The 18,099-nt window shown below is 45.2% G+C and overlaps 1 protein-coding gene across 1 annotated transcript in view; it reads left to right on the top strand.

Moving 5' to 3' along the window:
* Positions 1 to 18,099, top strand: part of sim1a (SIM bHLH transcription factor 1a) — a 95,144-nt gene that overhangs the window by 65,454 nt on the left and 11,591 nt on the right. Inside the window, exon 10 of the mRNA XM_078541335.1 lies at positions 14,389 to 14,809. Coding sequence (XP_078397461.1) covers positions 14,389 to 14,809 — 421 coding nt within the window. The remainder of the gene's footprint in view (positions 1 to 14,388; positions 14,810 to 18,099) is intronic.

Below are 18,099 nucleotides of genomic sequence, written 5' to 3'. Positions count from 1 at the left end.
AACTTTATTAAAGTTTTTTAAAACAGACATGAAACCTCATCCCGCCGGTGGATGAGGTTTCATGTTTTTTCTATCGCCCGCCGGGGCTCCTGGCCTGCCCGCCAACCTTAAGGTTGGATGGGCAGGTCCTTTAATTGTATAATTGATCCTGTCAATGGCCTCAATTGGCCATTGACAGGTCGGCGGGCCCGCAGCTGATTTGGCTGTGCCCCCGCCTTCCTGAAAATTTAAGTGGGCCAGGATGACATCGGGGGGAACCCCCGTAGTCATCCTGCATCATTTTACATGTCGGCGAGCGGGCCCTGCCCTCTGCTCGCCAACTGCAAAATTCTGCCCTATGTTGGAGGCCTTCGAGATAACTCATCTTCTGTCTTGCTGTCAGTCCTCTCCTCCACAGAAGACCACCTTGTCCCATGAACTCTAATAACCGGGTATTTCTTGTAGGGGAAACTGTGTGACCCATAAAAACAGCACATCCTTCCTGACAGCTAGCAGCCTGTTGACAGTTGTTGGCTGCTTACATGGCCTCCATGCTCTCCCAGGACATCAACAGCTATATGCTGAGAATGTCTGTAAAATGGTTAAAGTAGCTGACTTCACATAATAGGGATAGGTCAGTTTGGAGTTCCACTGACAAGGCTAGTAACTGGTGTGTGGCTGTCCCGGCCATCGCATTCTTGGGCCCATGGTGCAACACAATCAATGTGGCATAGCTTTAAATCCTCTTACCTTTTTTAACAGAAACACTGAAGTTGGTAAATGTGTTGAGTTCAATAAAAGTTATGCATTAGGCAGCAAGATACTCAAATCAATTTTAATTAAGATCTGCAAATATTTGAGTGGCTCATGAGCCTTCGAGCTGAACAATTTTTTGTCGGTGATCAGCGGTTGAAAAATTGTTTTATCTTGAAGTATGAGAGCCATAGTAGATTCCCAAAGTAGCAACGACAGGAAATAGAGCGAAGGTGGTTCCATTTTGTGATGTTAGGGCAAATAATGTGTGAACCTCATTTAAAAAACAATGTAAAACTGAAGTTTAAAATACATCCAGTTGAAATGGACCACCTCCAAGTCTTAGAGATGACCAGGACATTCCTAATCTTGTATATTCCCCCTGCAGTTAAAAGCCAGTGACCAGTACCCCTCATGTATGTTTAAGTAGGTGTGCACAGTGCTTTGTCTTGCCTAACTAAAGAGTTGAGCGAGTGAACAGTATGCCTCTGTGCTGTTCTCTTGTATGCTCTGAAAACAGTACCAGCATCAAATTAGTGGGTTCTGTAAGCAGGTATGACACTGGTGTTATTTCGCACAGTTTCAGCAGTGTGCTTGCTCAGAGTGTGATGTTAGCCCAAACGTTTGCCTAATAACCACACCAATGGCATAAAGAAAGTTGTGCTTAAAACCAGAAAATGCTGGAAATGCTCAGCAGATCAGGTAACATCGGCGGAGAAAGAAGCAAAGTTAACCTTTCAGGTCAAAGTCCTTTCATCAGCAGTTGTGGTTTTATTTTGGATTTCCAGTACCGCAATATTTCCCCTCTGTAATTTGTGATTCCACTTTATGATAGAATCATAAAATTATGGAATCATAGAGTAGTTACAGTACAGAAGGAGGCTATTTGGCCCTTCAAGTCCACACTGCCTCTCTGCAAGGGCAACTCAGCTAGTCCCACTCTTCCACCCTTTCTCCATAGCCATGCAAATTTTTTCTCTTCAGAAAGATAATCATCCAATTCCCCCTTGAAAGCCAAGATTGAAACTACCTCCGCCACCCTCTCAGTCAGTACATTCCAGATCCTAACTACTCACTTTGTGAAAAAGATCCTGACTACTCACTTCGCATTTCCTCATGTCACCTTTGGTTCTTTTGCCATTCACTTTAAAATTCCTTTGGTTCTCGATCCTGCTGCTAATGGGTACAGTTTCTCCCTATCAACTCTTTCCAGAATTTTGAACGTCTCTATTAAATCTCTTTTCAACCTTCTCTTCTCTATAAAGAGCAACCCCAGCTTCTCCAATTTACCCACATAACTGAAGATCCTCATCCCGGAACCATTCTTATAAATTAGTTCTGCACCCTCTCTAATGCCTTCACATCCTTCCTAAAGACTGGTGTCCAGAATTGGATACAATACTCCAGTTAAGGCTGAATCAGTTGGTATGGTGCTTTATGGGCAGAATTTTCAGGCCCCGAATGGAGACGGAGGGAGCTCAAAAATACTGGCACCAGCTGGCGTGTCTGTTTCCCAACCTCACGAGGTGGGCAATTAGACTCATTAAGAGCTTTGTTCAGGGTATTGACACCCATGTTTCATGCCTTTTAAAAAATATTTTGCTTTGCTATTTTTACTGCCAAAGTGAATAACCTCAAACTTCCCCATATCATATACCACTTTGTTGCCCACTCATATAACCTGTCTATATCTCATTGCAGCCTCTTTGTATCCCCCTCACAGCCTTGCATCATCTGAAAACTTAGATACTTTACTCGCGGTCTTTTTGTCCAAGTCATTAATACAGATTGTAAATAGCTGAGGCCACAACACCGATCCTTGCTGCACTCCACTTGTCGCAGCCTGCCAACTTAAAAAGGCCCGGTTATCCTTATTCTTTGCTTCTTGCCCATTAACCAATCCTCTATCCATGCTAATAAACCTTATTACCCACGACTCAATGGTCACAGCGGGGATGGGGGCCGTAAAATGTGGCGAGCCATTCAAAAAATCCATTGACTCTGGCGGGACCGGAAATTTTTTTAACCTTTTGTGGCAGCTTCTCAAATACCTTTCAGAAATCCAAGTATACTACATCTACTGGTTTCCTTTATCTACTCTTCTAGTTGCATCAAAAAATTATGAATAAATTTGTCGAACGTAATTTCCCTTTCATAAAAACATGTTGACTTTGTCTGATCATACTAGGATTTTCTAAGTATATTGTTAAGACTTCCTTAACAGTAGATCCCGGCATTTTCCTGATGACTAAAGTCAGGCTAACTGGCTAGAAGTTCCCCGTTTGCTCTCTGTCAGTTACCTTTGTCAACATGCAATCTGCAAGGACGATTCCAGAATCTATGAAATTTTGGAAAATCAGAACCAGTGCATCCACTCTCTCTGCAGTTCCCTCTTTTAGAACCCCAGGATGTAGGCCATCAAGTCCTGGGGATTTGTCAGATTTAGTCCCTTAAGTTTCTCTAATACTTTTTCTCCCTGCTGGTATTAATAATGTTACGTACCTCACTCTTATTAGCCGCTTGGTTACCCTCTGTTTCTGGTATGTAATTTGTGTCTTCTACTGTGAAGGCAGACACGATGAGACAAATTTTTGCTCCCAAGTCAGAAAAATCCCCCACTCCGTAAACCCGACTTGGGAGAAAATGCCCCAAACGGTTGGATTTTCATTCCAGGGGTGTGGGTACTAACTGGAGTCAGGCCCACTGCCCCAGGAAAGATTTTGGAGGCAGCCATGGGGGCTGCTGGGTGCCAAGGCGGGCTGTTTAAAAGGCTCGCCTTCATCCCAATTGTGAAAAAAGCAATAAAACCAAAAACAGCACTGTACCTCTTACACCCTTTCACTCCCACACATTCCCCATGCCACATCCATGCCAACTCATGCCACCTCATGCCCCCCCACCCACCACCCATGGCTCCTCATACCCTCCATGCCAACCTATGCCACTTTACCTACACTCCATGTCCCCCATACCTCCATGCCAACCTGTGCCCCTCTACGTGCTCCCCCTCCATGGTCACCCCTTCCAACCCATGACTCCCTACTAATTCCCACAGCCTTTTATAGCTCCTATGCCAACTTAGTGACAACTAATGCCAACCCATGCTCCACCAACCACCCTTCTCCCTTACACCTTCCATGCCAACTCACCCAGTATTCACCTAGAGCAAACCTGGTGAGATGGAATAAAATAAAATTCTAAGTATCTATTATGGACTTGCCTATATTAAAAATCAAATGACTCTCACTGATAAAAGCCCATTCAATACATTCAAGTCCCTTCAAGTGCTTAACCCCTTATAAAAACAAACATTTCCTTCAAGTACTTAATTCCCCTCTAAAACAAACACTTGTTTTCATAGGCCCACATTAAAGATAGCTAATACCTTTATAACTTCTCTGAGCTGTAAATCAAACTGTGAATTTACAGGCCCCCCCACTGTGATAATGATACGTTGTGGAAGCAGTCAAGCAGCTCTAATCCTAAAATGATAACCCTCAGGCTTCTGTCAATAACCTTCTATTGAAATTGCAAGCACTGATTCTTTTCAACTGCAGGCTGGCTTTTTTTAATTTAAAGGGCAAGGTGTTTGAATGATTTGACAGTTTGACAGTTCCAAAGACTCATTCAATTTTATGCACATTCACGTCCACTCTTAACATTTTCACAGGGGTACCTGACCTCTCCCAAAGAGTACCCGACATCTCCAAAAGGGGTACCCTATCTCTTCAAAAGGGTACCTTACCTCTCCAAATAACTATGGCGCATTTAGACCTTTCCCTCAGATGTCTAAAGCCCATGAGTCATGTTTGAGAAATTTGAGTGCCCAAAATTGGATCTGTGTGATGGCAGCTACACTTTTAAATGTGTAGTTGCCTCTTTGAACTGTTGATGTGTGAAATACAGCCCACCCCTGTTCCCCTCACAACTCCCTGTAGAAAACTGTAGGTGTTGTGGTTCTGGGCGGGACTTCTGGATTCTGGGTTCCAGCACTATTTTCGCTAAGGCATGGAGCCCTCCTGACTCAATGAAAATTTGGACCAAAATATTTGTTCAATGTCTCTGCCATTGCCGCATTCCCCATGATGATATTCTGCTGCCTTTCCATCCAAGGGACCAGTTTACTTGAGCTACTCTCCTGTTTAGATGCTTGTAAATGCTCTTACAATCTGTTTCCATATTTCTGGATAGTTTATTTTCATATTCTATTTTTTTCCACATTGTACAGTTAGAGAAAACTGTCACAAAAGCATTCTATAAACGCATCTTCCAGACCACCTTTGTTGGTGCATACGAACATTAAAGTTACCACAATTATTTCATTGCCTTTGTTAAAAGCTCCAGTTATTTCTTGTTTAATGTTCTCTCTAACAGTATAACTACTGTTTGGGAGCCTATAAGTGATTTCCACCAGCATTTTCTGACCTTTCTCATTTCTAATCTCCACCCATACTGATTCTACTCGACTCATGGGAGTCCCTGGCTTGTCACTGTCCAAAATGGAGAAGGCTCATTTGGGAAGGCAGCGAACACATCTAGAGACTTTGTTGGGAATGTGCAGAGGTGAAGCTGAGGCATTGGAGGAAGCATGCAAACCTCCAAACAACCCATCTACCTAACCCTTCCAGCACTACTTGCCCTGCATATGGCAGAGACTGCAGATTGCAGATTGGATTTGTCAGCCATCTCAGAACTCATTGAACCGCAGTGGAAGCAAGTCATCCTCGAATTGACTGCCTAAAAAGAAGACTTCCTGATCTTCCAAGCCAGAATCCTTTTTCACTAATGTTTTCATGTCATTCTTAACTATCAGGGTGAACCCTTTTCTTTTTTACATTTTGTTTGTCTTTCCAACATGTTGTGAACCCTGGGATATTTATTTCCCAAACTTGGTCACCTTCTAGCCATGGGTGGAATTTTCCATGCCCGCTGGCGTGGGGTGTGTTCAGCGGCGTGAACGGACAATATAACGAGAAGGCCAAAAATCTATTTCAAGACATCGTGAAACCAGTTTGCAATCATTCGTTCTGCTTGTCAATGTTGGGCCGCATTTCCTGCCATCAGACATCGGGAAACTCATTGTAATACATCTGCATCTCCATATCAGCCCAGCCTGCCAGAATCATCCCCCCACGCTGGAGCACCACGCCGACATATTTCACAACAGCATATATAAGGCTTGCACTTGGCGGGCTGCACTTTGAGGGGAACTCGGAGGTGAGTGCACAGTAACATTGCACAGCACTCGCGAGGGTTGCCTGTTGGACGTCAATGTTGAGGAGAGTTGGGGGGGTGCAAGGGCTGCCCTGTGGTTGAGGTGACTTGGGTGGGGGGGGTGGGGGGGGGGGCGGTGCAAGGGCTGCCCTGCGGGTGATGGAAGTGCACAAGCATGTGCAGGGTGAGGGGGAGGGAAGCTGCCGTGCACCAGGGAAACCTTGTATAAAGTGACCATTCCTCCAGGGCTGAGACAGTTCGGATGCAGCCACATTGACATGCTTGTGGGGGGCCTCTAGCTTATCTGCCCACTCAAGCAACGCAGAGGCATGAAAGTGCCAACAAGTGCTTTAGAGCTTTTAACCCCTCAGGCACAGACTGCAAACTAATGAGCATTTTAGTGGACTGCAGAACAGTTGGACCACTGGGCACGTTGTACAATCTCCTTGCTAAAGCTAGCCATGGAGCAGTCACTGGTGGAGGTGCTCACAGCCCCTTGCAATGTCAGCATCCTGGTTTGGGCCAGTCTCTGCCATGGTTCAAGCTAACAGTGCAGCTTTGCAGTGTGGGTTAGGAGAATACATGTACCTGAGCTGAGAGCACAGGATGCAGCCCAGTGGGCAAAGCTGCTGCCAGTCGGTCAGGTGGAGTGGGGAGGAGGGTGAGGTTTCAGGCAGCCATGCAGAAACTAATCTCTGGCCATCCAAGTGGTGGCCAGCACTCTCCTGGATGCATTAAGGGGCCTTCAGACTTAACCAAGAGAGGTTCTTCGAATGCCAAAGCTAACCCATGCATCTCTCTTTCTCTCTCTCATCCTGCAGGAGGAGTACATCAGGAGCATGGAGCCTGGTGAACTAGCTATATACCTCGTGGCATACAGAGAGCAGAGATGACGGAGAAGAGAGTGACTGAGGTGCCTGGCTGTACAGAAGAAGGAGCGGCTGGGGCTCCTGCACACGCTGCTGGAGAGCCACAGGGAGCCATTGCTGATTGATGCCTAGCTAGACCCAGGGTTTATAGATGCCGCATTTCGTTCCTGCAGATGATCGAAAGCCAGTGTTACCGAAGACTGCGCATATTTAGAGATCTGGTTGGTCACACCTGCCAGCTGCTGCAGGATTTGGTGCCACAGGAGTATGGAGGGCATCCACTGCCAGTGGCCATGAAAGTGACCGCGGCACTCAAATTTTACGCCAGTGGTTCCTTTCAGGGCTCCACAGGTGACCTCTGTGGGACCCACAAGCCTCTACCCACAAATACATCCATGAGGTCACGGATGCCATCTTGACAAGGGCACACAACTTTGTGCATTTCACCCAGGACCAGGAGATCCAGGATGCAAGAGCAATTGGGTTTGCCCAGATCTCAAGTTTCCCACAGGTGTAAGTGCTGTTGACTGCACTCACATGGTGCCCAGATCTCCGTCGCAATAAAAGGTCAACTATGTCAATTGCAAGAGCTTCCATTCACTGAATGTGCAGCTGGTGTGCAAGCAGCACAAACGCATCCTGCAGGTCGGCGCTCGGTTCCCAGGGAGTGTGCACAACTTTTATATTCTCAGTCGGTCACCAATCCCTGACGTCTTCCAGGGTCCACAGAAGCTGCAGAGATGGCTCCTCGGGGACAAGGGCTACCCACAGAGGACGTGGCTGATGACGCCCGTGCAGCAGCCTCAGACTGCAGCAGAGTGACGGTATAATGAGGCTCATATTGCAACTTGCAACTTGATGGAGCAGACCACCGGGATGCTGAAAATGTTTTTCCGGTGCCTGGACCGGTCTGGTGGAGCCCTGCAATAAGGTCCACAGAGGATGTCACACATTGTCATCATCTGCTGCGCCCTTTACAACCTGGTGCTGCAATGGGGAGAGGAATTAGCTGAGAAGGAGATGGAGTAGCTGGAGGTCCGATGAGGAGGACGTCGAGGGGGATGAGGGTGAGGAGGTCCTCGAAGGTGACGATGAAGGTGATGAGGCCATCACACTGGCCAGATGAGGCAGGCATGTTTGGGAGGCCCTTATAGCTGCTAGATTTGGGGAGGATGATGGCGACATGCATTGAGGAAACACCATAGATCCCCACATTGTATCTGTGAACGTTTGACTCCTGTGTGACTAACGGCAGTGCACATACCCTCTGGGATAAGGCTCCTGTCATGGAGATGCAGTGGAGGCCCTGACAGTCGCTCGATGGCAGGAGGAGGATGACGACATGCAGTGAGGACACTCCAAAGATCTTCACATTGCCTCTGAGAATATCTGACTCCTGTCTGGCCCCAGGCAGCTCGCTTGTGCTTTGTGATCAGGGTCATATCATAGAGACGCAGCCATGAAACTACTGAACAATCTGATCCTAAGTCCACCTTCAGCACCTGACCGCTTCAGGAGCACAGCGTCAATAATCACAGATGCTGAACAGATGGGGGCCAGCCCCACCTTAAAGGTGCTGAGAGCACACAGAGAATGATGGAACTCTGTGATGCCTGCCCACGACATTCTTGCAGCAATGAAAAGCACCATCGAGGTACAGGCATTAGTAATATGCCCTGGGAGAGTGAGGCCAGATCATCACTTTTGTCTGAAGGCTGCACAAAGCACAGGGAAGAGGCCCTGGACTGAGACACCTGCATTTATCTTGTGCAGGAACCAAGGTTTCACATCTGAGTGACAAGAACACTGCTCATCAGAACAAGGAGCCATAGGCAGGGAGACATTCTTGGGAGTTTATTTACAATAGTGAACAGATTAACACCCATGCCCAGGCTGTGCAACTACACCTTCTTAACCTTCCTAACCCTGTCGCTACATCTTGTTGCTCCCTCCACATCCACAACAGAGGTGGAGGCAGCCTGCTGACTGCTACGCCCTGTTTGTGATGACCTTGATGGGCTTCCTCTTGAGGGCCGAGACCTGGAGGGCACCGGCCTGTTGCTTGGCAGTGGCACCCTCCTCCACCTGTAGCTGGAGCTGCTGGGGTTACAGGGAGAGGGGATTTGGATGAGCCAGACACTCCCAGAGTCACCTGGGTGGATGGCCCCAGAGTGTGCACCTGCTGATCCTCCCTATGGGTTCCCAAAGACCCCGGCTGACTCCTTGAGGAGAAGGGGTAGCTGGAGTGAGATCAAACTACCCCGCACCCCTCTCGCATTGACACTGTTGGAGGGCAACTATGGTGTCAGCAATGGAGTTGAACCCGCGGAGCAATGTCCTGGACCAAGGTCCCAATGATGGCCACCATCCTACCAGTGTTGACCTTGGTGTATTGCAATGTCAGCACTATTACCTAAGCTGGAAGGCGGACAGACTCCTCCGTCGTGCCTTGGAATCTGAGGAGTGCAGTGGACATCCCTTCCTGATGTTCCTGAGCTTGTCTTTGCAGCTCCAGCAACTAAGGTATGACGGAGTCCAGAGGCTCGTTGTCTGACTCAGACTCAGCAAATTTCTGGCTTCCAGCAGTCCTCCAAGTGCCAGAGACCTGGGAAGTCCCTGCTGCCGCCTGCTGTGGATCAGACTGTGCAATGTGCTCACCAGATTGTGATCCCGAGGCTAATCTAAAACCAAGTCCCACTGAGGTGTGTGTCTCTGCGCTGGTGGAGGGTATGGGTGAATGCTGTGATGGATCTTCAATGAAGGTGCCTTCAGATTCCTCTTCACAGGTTTCTTTGGGGCTTGGGTCAAGGATCTGGGTCGTGGACCCCTTCATCTGTTTCCCAGTTGTGCCTGCAAAAGCAAGGAGAGATAATTAGTGCATGGCAGTGGCCTGTGAAACAGGATACATCACCCACAGCATGGTTATCTGATGGATGTTGCACTGCTGGATCCTCACTCGGTAGAGCAGCACTGACCTCACCGTCAGCACAGGACTGGTCCAGATCTTCACCGGCCAGCGGGGTGACTCTATTCTCAAAGTCTGTGAGGACCTTGATTTCAGACACTCCTCCACTAGTCTGCGACCTCTCTCTGTTGTTGTATGCCAGCTTGTTCTGCATGAATAGAGAAGGCGAGAGTGTAAGCAGGACACCTGCCAGACCAGATGATAAACATGCCTGGCATGTGTGGGTGGTGAGTGGTCCCATGGACGGGATGAGGACAATGAAGGTGTGTGTGAGAGAATACATAGAAACATACATAGAAAATAGGAGCAGGAGTAGGCCATTTGGCCCTTCGAGCCTGCTCCACCATTCATTATGATCTTGGCTGATCATCCAACTCCATAGCCTGCTTCCGCTTTCTCCCCATATCCTTTGATCCCTTTCGCCCCAAGAACTATATCCAACTCCTTCTTGGAAACATACAATGTCTTGGCCTCAACTACTTTCTGTGGTGGCGAATTCCACAGGCCCACCACTCTCTGGGTGAAGAAATTTCTCTTCATCTCAGTCCTAAATGGTCTACCCCATATCCTCAGACTGTGACCCCTGGTTCTGGACTCCCCCACCATCGGAAACATCCTTCCTGCATCTACCCTGTCTAGTCCTGTTAGAATTTTATAGGTTTCTATGAGATCCCCCCTCATTCTTCTCAACTCCAACGAATATAATCCTAACCGACTCAATCTCGCCTTATATGTCAGTCCCACCATCCCTGGAATCAGTCTGGTAAACCTTCACTGCACTCCCTCTATAGCAAGTACATCCTTCTTCAGATAAGGAGACCAAAACTGCATACAATATTCCAGGTGTGGTCTCACCAACGCTCTGTGCAATTGCAGCAAGACATCCCTGTTCCTGTACTCGAATCCTCTGGCTATGAAGGCCAACATACCATTTGCCTTCTTTACCGCCTGCTGCACCTGCATGCTTACCTTCAGCGACTTGTGTATACCCAGGACACCCTGGTCTCGTTGCACATTCCTCTCTCTCAATTTATAGCCATTCAGGTAATAATCTGCCTTCCTGTTTTTGCTACCAAAATGGATAACCTCACATTTATCCACATTATACTGCATCTGCCATGCATTTGCCCACTCACTCAGCTTGTTCAAATCACACTGAAGCATCTCTGCATCCTCCTCACAGCTCACCCTCTCACCCAGCTTTGTGTCATCTGCAAATTTGGAGACATTACATTTAGTTCCCTCATCTAAATCATTAATATATATTGTGAATAACTGGGGTCCCAGCACCGATCCCTGTGGTACCCCACTAGTCACTGCCTGCCATTCAGAAAAAGTCCCGTTTATTCCTACTCTTTGTTTCCTGTCTGCCAACCAGTTTTCTATCCATTTCAATACACTACCCCCAATCCCATGTGCTTTAATTTTACATGCCAATCTCTTTTGTGGGACTTTGTCAAAAGCCTTCTGAAAGTTCAAATAAACCACATCCACTGGCTCCCCCTCATCAACTCTACTAGTTACATCTTCGAAAAATTCCAGTAGATTTGTTAAGCATGATTTCCCTTTTGTAAATCCATGCTTGACACTGTCCGATTCTGCCACTGTTTTCCATGTGCTCAGCTATTAAATCTTTTATAATGGACTCTAGAATTTTCCCTACTACCGATATCAGGCTGACTGGTCTATATTTCTCTGTTTTCTCTTTACCTCCATTTTTAAATAGTGGGGTTACATTAGTTACCCTCCAATCTGTATGAACTGTTCCAGAGTCTGTAGAATCTCGGAAGATGACCACCAATGAATCCACTATTTCTAGGGCCGCTTCCTTAAGTACTCTGGGATGTAGATTATCAGGCCCTGGGGATTTATTGGCCCTCAATCCCATCAATTTCCCCAGCACCATTTCCCTACCAATACTGATTTCTTTCAGTTCCTCCCTCTCACTAAACCCTGTGTTCCCCAACATTTCTGGTAAGTTATTAGTGTCCTCCTTTGTGAAGACAGAATGTATGTATTTAGTGAATGGTGATGTCCCTTAAACTGGCAGTGAGTGAGATCCCTGTGAACGTGTGATGGGTTTGTGAGTGCGTCAGTTGAGAATGATGAGAAGAGTGCCTTACCCTGGTGGAAGGGAGATCATTTATCCCTTTTTGGCACTGGGTGGCTGTCCTCTTTTGCAGGGCATTGATGCTGACCACCGCTGTCACCACCTCCCATGCTGGATTAGTGATGTTGCTGCCCCTCCTGCGGCCAGAGCGGGTGCAGAGTACATCATGGCAGGCCTCACTGCGTCCAAAAGGCGCTCGAGGGATGCATCATTAAACCGAAGGGCTGCAGTCTTCTTGTCTTTCTCCATGTCTTCCCTGCAGCCGTCCTGGGCTGGAAGCACTGAGAGGTGTGCCCGCGGATGCACTTTAAATATGGCGCCTGGCACGAGGAAGTGGCGAGGTGATGGCGAGGCAGGTGAATGAGAGCCTGCCCACCATGGAAATGACCTGTTTCCCGGGAATGTATAATTAATGGGGTGGGATCGGGAAGATACGGCGTGAGAAGCCACCATTGCGGCCGGTGGGTAAAACGTCATTTTCCCCGCCTGCTACCACACTTAGTGCAAATCCGGGATGATTCCGCTCCATGTCTCTGGAATGGTGATTTTATCTAAACCATTTATCTCTCTTTGTGGCTGTCCTGGAGCTAAGACCTCATTCTATATTTTTATAAAATATATAAATATCAGCATGGCTAATTTATAAATATCTTAAAAATACTGGACAAAGGCTTTAAATGACTTGAAGCCATGGCTGGCCATGACTCAAACAAAAGGAACGTTCTGGCATTCTGAGAAGCTGACACCTCATTATCCCTAAGTGGTGCTAATGACCCCTGTGACTGCAGAGATCAGATCCACAGAAATTGTACAACCACCATCTACATTTCTAAGGCCAGGGCCTGTCCAATGGAGATGACCATTCTGATAGGACAAAGGACTGTGAAACCTCTTTTGAAATTATTAATGGTTGTAACATTACCAATCTCAAGAATCCAGACTAAGGAATATACATCCTTGTCCAAGCCACAGTGGAGAGGTGGGAGTCACTTGACTCCCCAAACCCCCCCAACAGCAAACTGCTGGAACCAGTAATATTGCCATGTGGAGCTGCAAAGCTCAGACTGCTATCTTCCCTGAACCAAGCAGCAGCTCAGAACCAGGGTTCTGTAAATGTTTGAATATCTGCCTCTCCATCTACATTGTTTCTACTGGAATTTTTGAACTTCTGTGCCAGTGCCTGCAAGACTAATTTGCCTCTGTGTGTCCATCTCATTGTGGAAGTCATTTCTACTGAAAAAAGTGAATTATCCAGCATTGGTCTTCAACCTACCGACTCCTTGAAAGAATACAGTATTGGATTTTGATTCTGGACTCTGAACTCATGTGAAACATTAATTCTTATTTTACCTGTGGTCTTTGCCCTGTACTTCTTTCTTTTCTCTATTCCACCTTTATTGTATGAATGAAAAGCAGGCCAAATTGCTCCTCTCCTCTCGCATTGAGTGTGTGCAAATAAATTAACGCTTTTAGTTCATCCTATCTCAAGTTTGCTATGGGGTTATTAATAAAGAATTGGATCACACCAAAACTGAGAGGATAGAAAAATATGCCACCAGTTATAAAGGGGGAAATCAAAAATCAGAAAACAGCTTTCTGCTGTTTACGGGCAGGTGGAGAGAAGAGAACTCAGGATTGTTTAAATTAAACCCGCTCCTGTCAGTAACTAGTTCATCTAATTTTTGCAAGTGCTTTGCGCACTTAGATAAAGAACGTTTAGTGTCATTTTCTACATCTCTTATTTACATGGCTCTTGTTCACTGATGCATTATTACTGTTAAACACTCTGTCCCTCCTGTTCCCTCTATCTGTCTTCATCCGAATCGACATACTGTTCTATTGTCTCAAGTTTTCTCCTTAGATTCCTAAATCTTCCTTCATCTGAACCCTCCCCTACTCGTTTAGTTTAAAGCCATATCCATGGCCCTAGTTACATAATGCACCAGGGCACTGATCCCAGCCTGGTTTAAGTGGAGCCCATCCCAACAGAATAGCTCCCTTTTTTATGTGTATTTGTTCCAGTGACCCATGAATCAAAACCCATTCTTCCCAAACCACTCTTTGAGCCATGCGTTTAATTCTCTAATCTGCTTGATCCTATGACAATTGGGGGAGCCCCTTCCCTCTTGGGAAGCCTGTGCCCAATGGAGAGAGTTGCTGGTGACAAGGGCCACCCACGCATGAAGATTCCTGCCTGCCCTTTAAACCTGAAGCCCCCTCCCCCTCTTAGCGGGGCCTCCCTGACTATGACATTATGAGAGGTACCAGTTTTTAGATATTGGGAAAGAGTAGAAAACAAAGTAATTAAGGCCGATTATGACGTTTGAAAACGCAGGAAGAATGAAGGTTGTGAAGGATGGCATATGTGGAGCTCAGCAGGAACAAGAATGATTGAAGATGATTTTTTATTATTTAAGATTAGTGTAATTAAACCCAAATGCAGATTTGTGATCCTTTCAGTAACTTTCTCCTTTCTCTTCTCCTCCCTTCTACTGCAGTATTCCGGATTCCACACAGAAAGATCTGAATCGGACCATGAGAGCCAATGGGGAGGAAGTCCACTAACAGACCATGCTTCCCCACAACTGCTGGATCATACAGAAGGCTCACAGCCACATTCCCAACATGACATTATATCCTGTGCCTATGGACAGTTTTCCGATAGAAACTCTCTGTGCTACGGCTTTGCCCTCGAGCACTCCAGATCAGTGGAGGAAAGACAGTCCCATTTCCACACATCGCCGTGTGAGGGAGGAAGGTGTGAGGCAGGCAGATATTTCCTTGGGGGCTCGCAATCTGGAAGAGAAAATTGGTGGAACTCCTCCCGTATGACGCTGGCTCTGGCTAAGTCATCTCCGGAAAGCAGAGAGGGATATGAAAGCAGCATGCCACATATAGCTTCTATTCCCGGTATTCATGGTAAGATAACTGTAAGGAAGGAACGCCAGTAATTGGGAAATTTGCAATGTAGGAAGCAATCAATTCAATGGAAGATTAAATTAACTTTGACAAGGTAAAGAAATAGTTATTTCATGAATTGTTCAATGAGCAATTTGCTTTTTTACTGTAACTAAGTAATCTGAGACCCGATACATGCGGCTAAATTGCTCTTAAACCACATGCTATCAAACAGAGAAACCTTAAAAAGCCTGATTTTAGCTCTGCTTAAATGAATGAGTTTCAAGTGGGTTAAAATTGGACCTCTTCACAATATACCTTTCTGAAAATTAAAGCAAAATCTGTCGCATGTAAAATCCACATTCACTAATCTGACCTTCCCTCAATTAATAGTGGAAAGAAAGATAATTGCTTAACAGAGTTAAACTTCTCTTGTTTGAAATGAAGTGGTAAATTCTGGCCTTCGCCACCTGGGTAATAATATAGTGGAGAGGGTCAGCCACCAATTATAAAACCTGCTGAATTTTCATTCCGTGGAAATGGTGTTTTGGTTAACATTCATTCATCAACCAGCACCGCAAAAACAGATTAAATGGACATTCCTATGTTGCACATAAAATCAGGGCTCATGGATTGGAGGTAATATATTTAGCATGGATTGAGGATTGAATAACACAGAAAATGGAGAACGGGAATAAATGGGTCATTTTTGGGCTCGCAGGCCGTAACTAGTGAGGTACTGCAAGGATCAGTACTTGGGCCTCAGCTGCTTACAATCCATATCATTGACTTAGATGTGTTGACTAAATGTAATGTATCCAGGTTTGCTGAGGATACAAAGCTAGGTGGGAAAGTAAGCTGTGAGGAAAATGCAAAGAGGCTGCAAAAAGATATGGACAGGTTGAGTGAGTGGGAAAGAAAATGGCAGATTGAATACAATGTGAGGAAGTGTGAAATTACCCACTTTGGTAGGGAAAATAGCAAAGCAGAATTTTTATTTTAAATAGTGAGAAACTGGAAAATATTGCTATTCAGAAGGACCTGGATGTCCTTTTACACAAAACAGAAAGTTGACGTGGAGGTACAGCAAGCAATTAGGAAAGCAAATGGTATGTTAGGCTTTATTACAAAGAGCTTGGAGTATAAGAGTAGGGAAGTCTTACTACAATTATATACAGTCTTGGTGAGACTACACCTGGAGTACTCTGTACAGCTTTGGTTTCGTTACCTAACCTAAGCCTATATTCCTTAGAATTTAAAAGAATGAGAGGTGATCTAATTGAAATATGTAGAATTCTGAAAGGGCTTGACAGGTGTATACTGGGAGGATGTTTCCCCTGGCTGGAAAGTCTAGAACTAAGATTCACAGTCTCAGAATAAGGGATCAGCCATTTAGAGTTGAGATGGGAAGAAATTTCTTGACTCAAAGGGTTGCAAATCTTTAGAACTCTCTGCTGTGGATGCTCAGTCATTGAGTTTATTCAAGACAGAGATCAATTGATTTTTGGATACAATGGGAATTAAGTGAAATGGGGATAGTGTGGAAAATGGAGTTGAGGTCCATGATCAGCCATGATCTTGTTGAATGGTGGAGCAGACTCAAGAGGCCAAATGGCCTACTCCTTCTCCCATTTCTTATGTTCTTTTGTTCATTCTTATGTTGAATTTGCCTATAAAACATAACTAACTACAAATTAGAAGTGATTCACTGGCTGAAAAGTGCTTTGAGATCTCCTGAGAAATTGAGAAGTGTTATATAAATGCAGTTTGCTTCTTAAGTACTTCAAACCCTCTTTCCAACTTTTTTCTAAAACAACTGTAATACCTGTCAAATGTGTGATTAAAAACTAGGTATAAATTTTACAAAATAAATGGAGCAGGTCTTTGTTTACAGCCTGTTCTAAAGAAAATGGGGAATGCTAATCTTTTGTTGTCTTTGGACACATGACAAAAAGCTGGTCCAGCTCTCCTAAGTGTACATTTGTACCAGATCTGCACTAGCTCCTTGAAGCTGGCACAATATTTGGCTGACTTTCACACCAGCTGGATGTGACTTATTCTCACACTGATTCTGTTTGACGCTATCTAACATAATGAACACTTTCTGGTTCATTTCTACTTAATTAATAATAAGGCTGGATCTCTTCCAGATCTGTGTTGCTGTGGCTCGAGGATATTTTCAAGACATTAGAAATGAGATGTTTATATAAACATCAAGCAGAGTTTGACAATTCATGATTAACATCTTTTCCTGTCATATAATTGAGTCGATATTTTTCATCAAAATGGTGACCATGTCTAGTGTTGGAGTAAGAATTATTTTGGTCATTATGTCTAGCAATATCATAAAAGATATTCTTTATACTCATGCTTGTGATTTTGCACAAACCATGAACAGAAGAATCATATGCAAATACATTTTGCAGTGCCACTACACAAAGTGACCAAAGGAATACTTAACCTGTTGCTTGATTATATGCCAAGTACTCAAATCTATGTTCAATCTTTGACTTTTGTGTTTACTTGGCACTTGGTTAAAATGTCACTGTACCTCTATTGGTGTTGTATGTGGAAACATTTCTACATTAACATTTGTGAAACGCTGAAAGATTTCTTCCTATTTGCATTGCTTGCATGATATTTGTCGAAGTTTGCTGAGATATCTATGAAATTTGATGACTCAGTGGAGGTAAATAAGATGAAAGCAGAGAAAGATAAATTAGATAACACTCCGTTTGACAGTAGACAATCTCAATGTCCTGATTGATCCTAGCTGAGTGTCTGATCTTGCATCTTGTTCATCAACAAGATCACCTTCAGAATATCACTTTTTTCTTCATCCAGTGGATGTGGACATCACTGGCAACTCAAAGTCGTTGAGCTGGAGTTTGAGCTAGAGGCACTCTAACTTATTGTCCATCCCTAGTTGCCCTTGAGAAGGTGGTGCTGAGCCACTTTATTGAATGGCTGCATTCTGTGTGGTGCGGATACACACATGGTGCTGTTAATTAGGCAGTTCCAGGATTTTGGCCCAGTGATACTGAAGGAAAAACAATATATATCCAAGTCAGGATGGTGTGTGACTTGGAGGGGAACTTGCAGGTGCTGGTGTTCCCATGTGCCTGTTTCCTTTGTTCTTCTAGGTGGTAGATGTCGCAGGTTTTGGAGATGCTGTTGAAGGAGCATTGGTGAGTTGCTGCAGTGTGTCTTTTAGATGGTACACAATGCAGCCATAGCACTTTGGTGATGGAGGCAATGAATGTTTAAGGTAGTGGAAGGGATGCCAAGCAAACAGATTGCTTTGTCTTGGA

The sequence above is a fragment of the Cetorhinus maximus genome, chromosome 5 (genome assembly GCF_964194155.1).
Source record: "Cetorhinus maximus chromosome 5, sCetMax3.hap1.1, whole genome shotgun sequence".
Taxonomy (NCBI): domain Eukaryota; kingdom Metazoa; phylum Chordata; class Chondrichthyes; order Lamniformes; family Cetorhinidae; genus Cetorhinus; species Cetorhinus maximus.
This window is presented reverse-complemented; position numbering and strand designations above follow the sequence as displayed.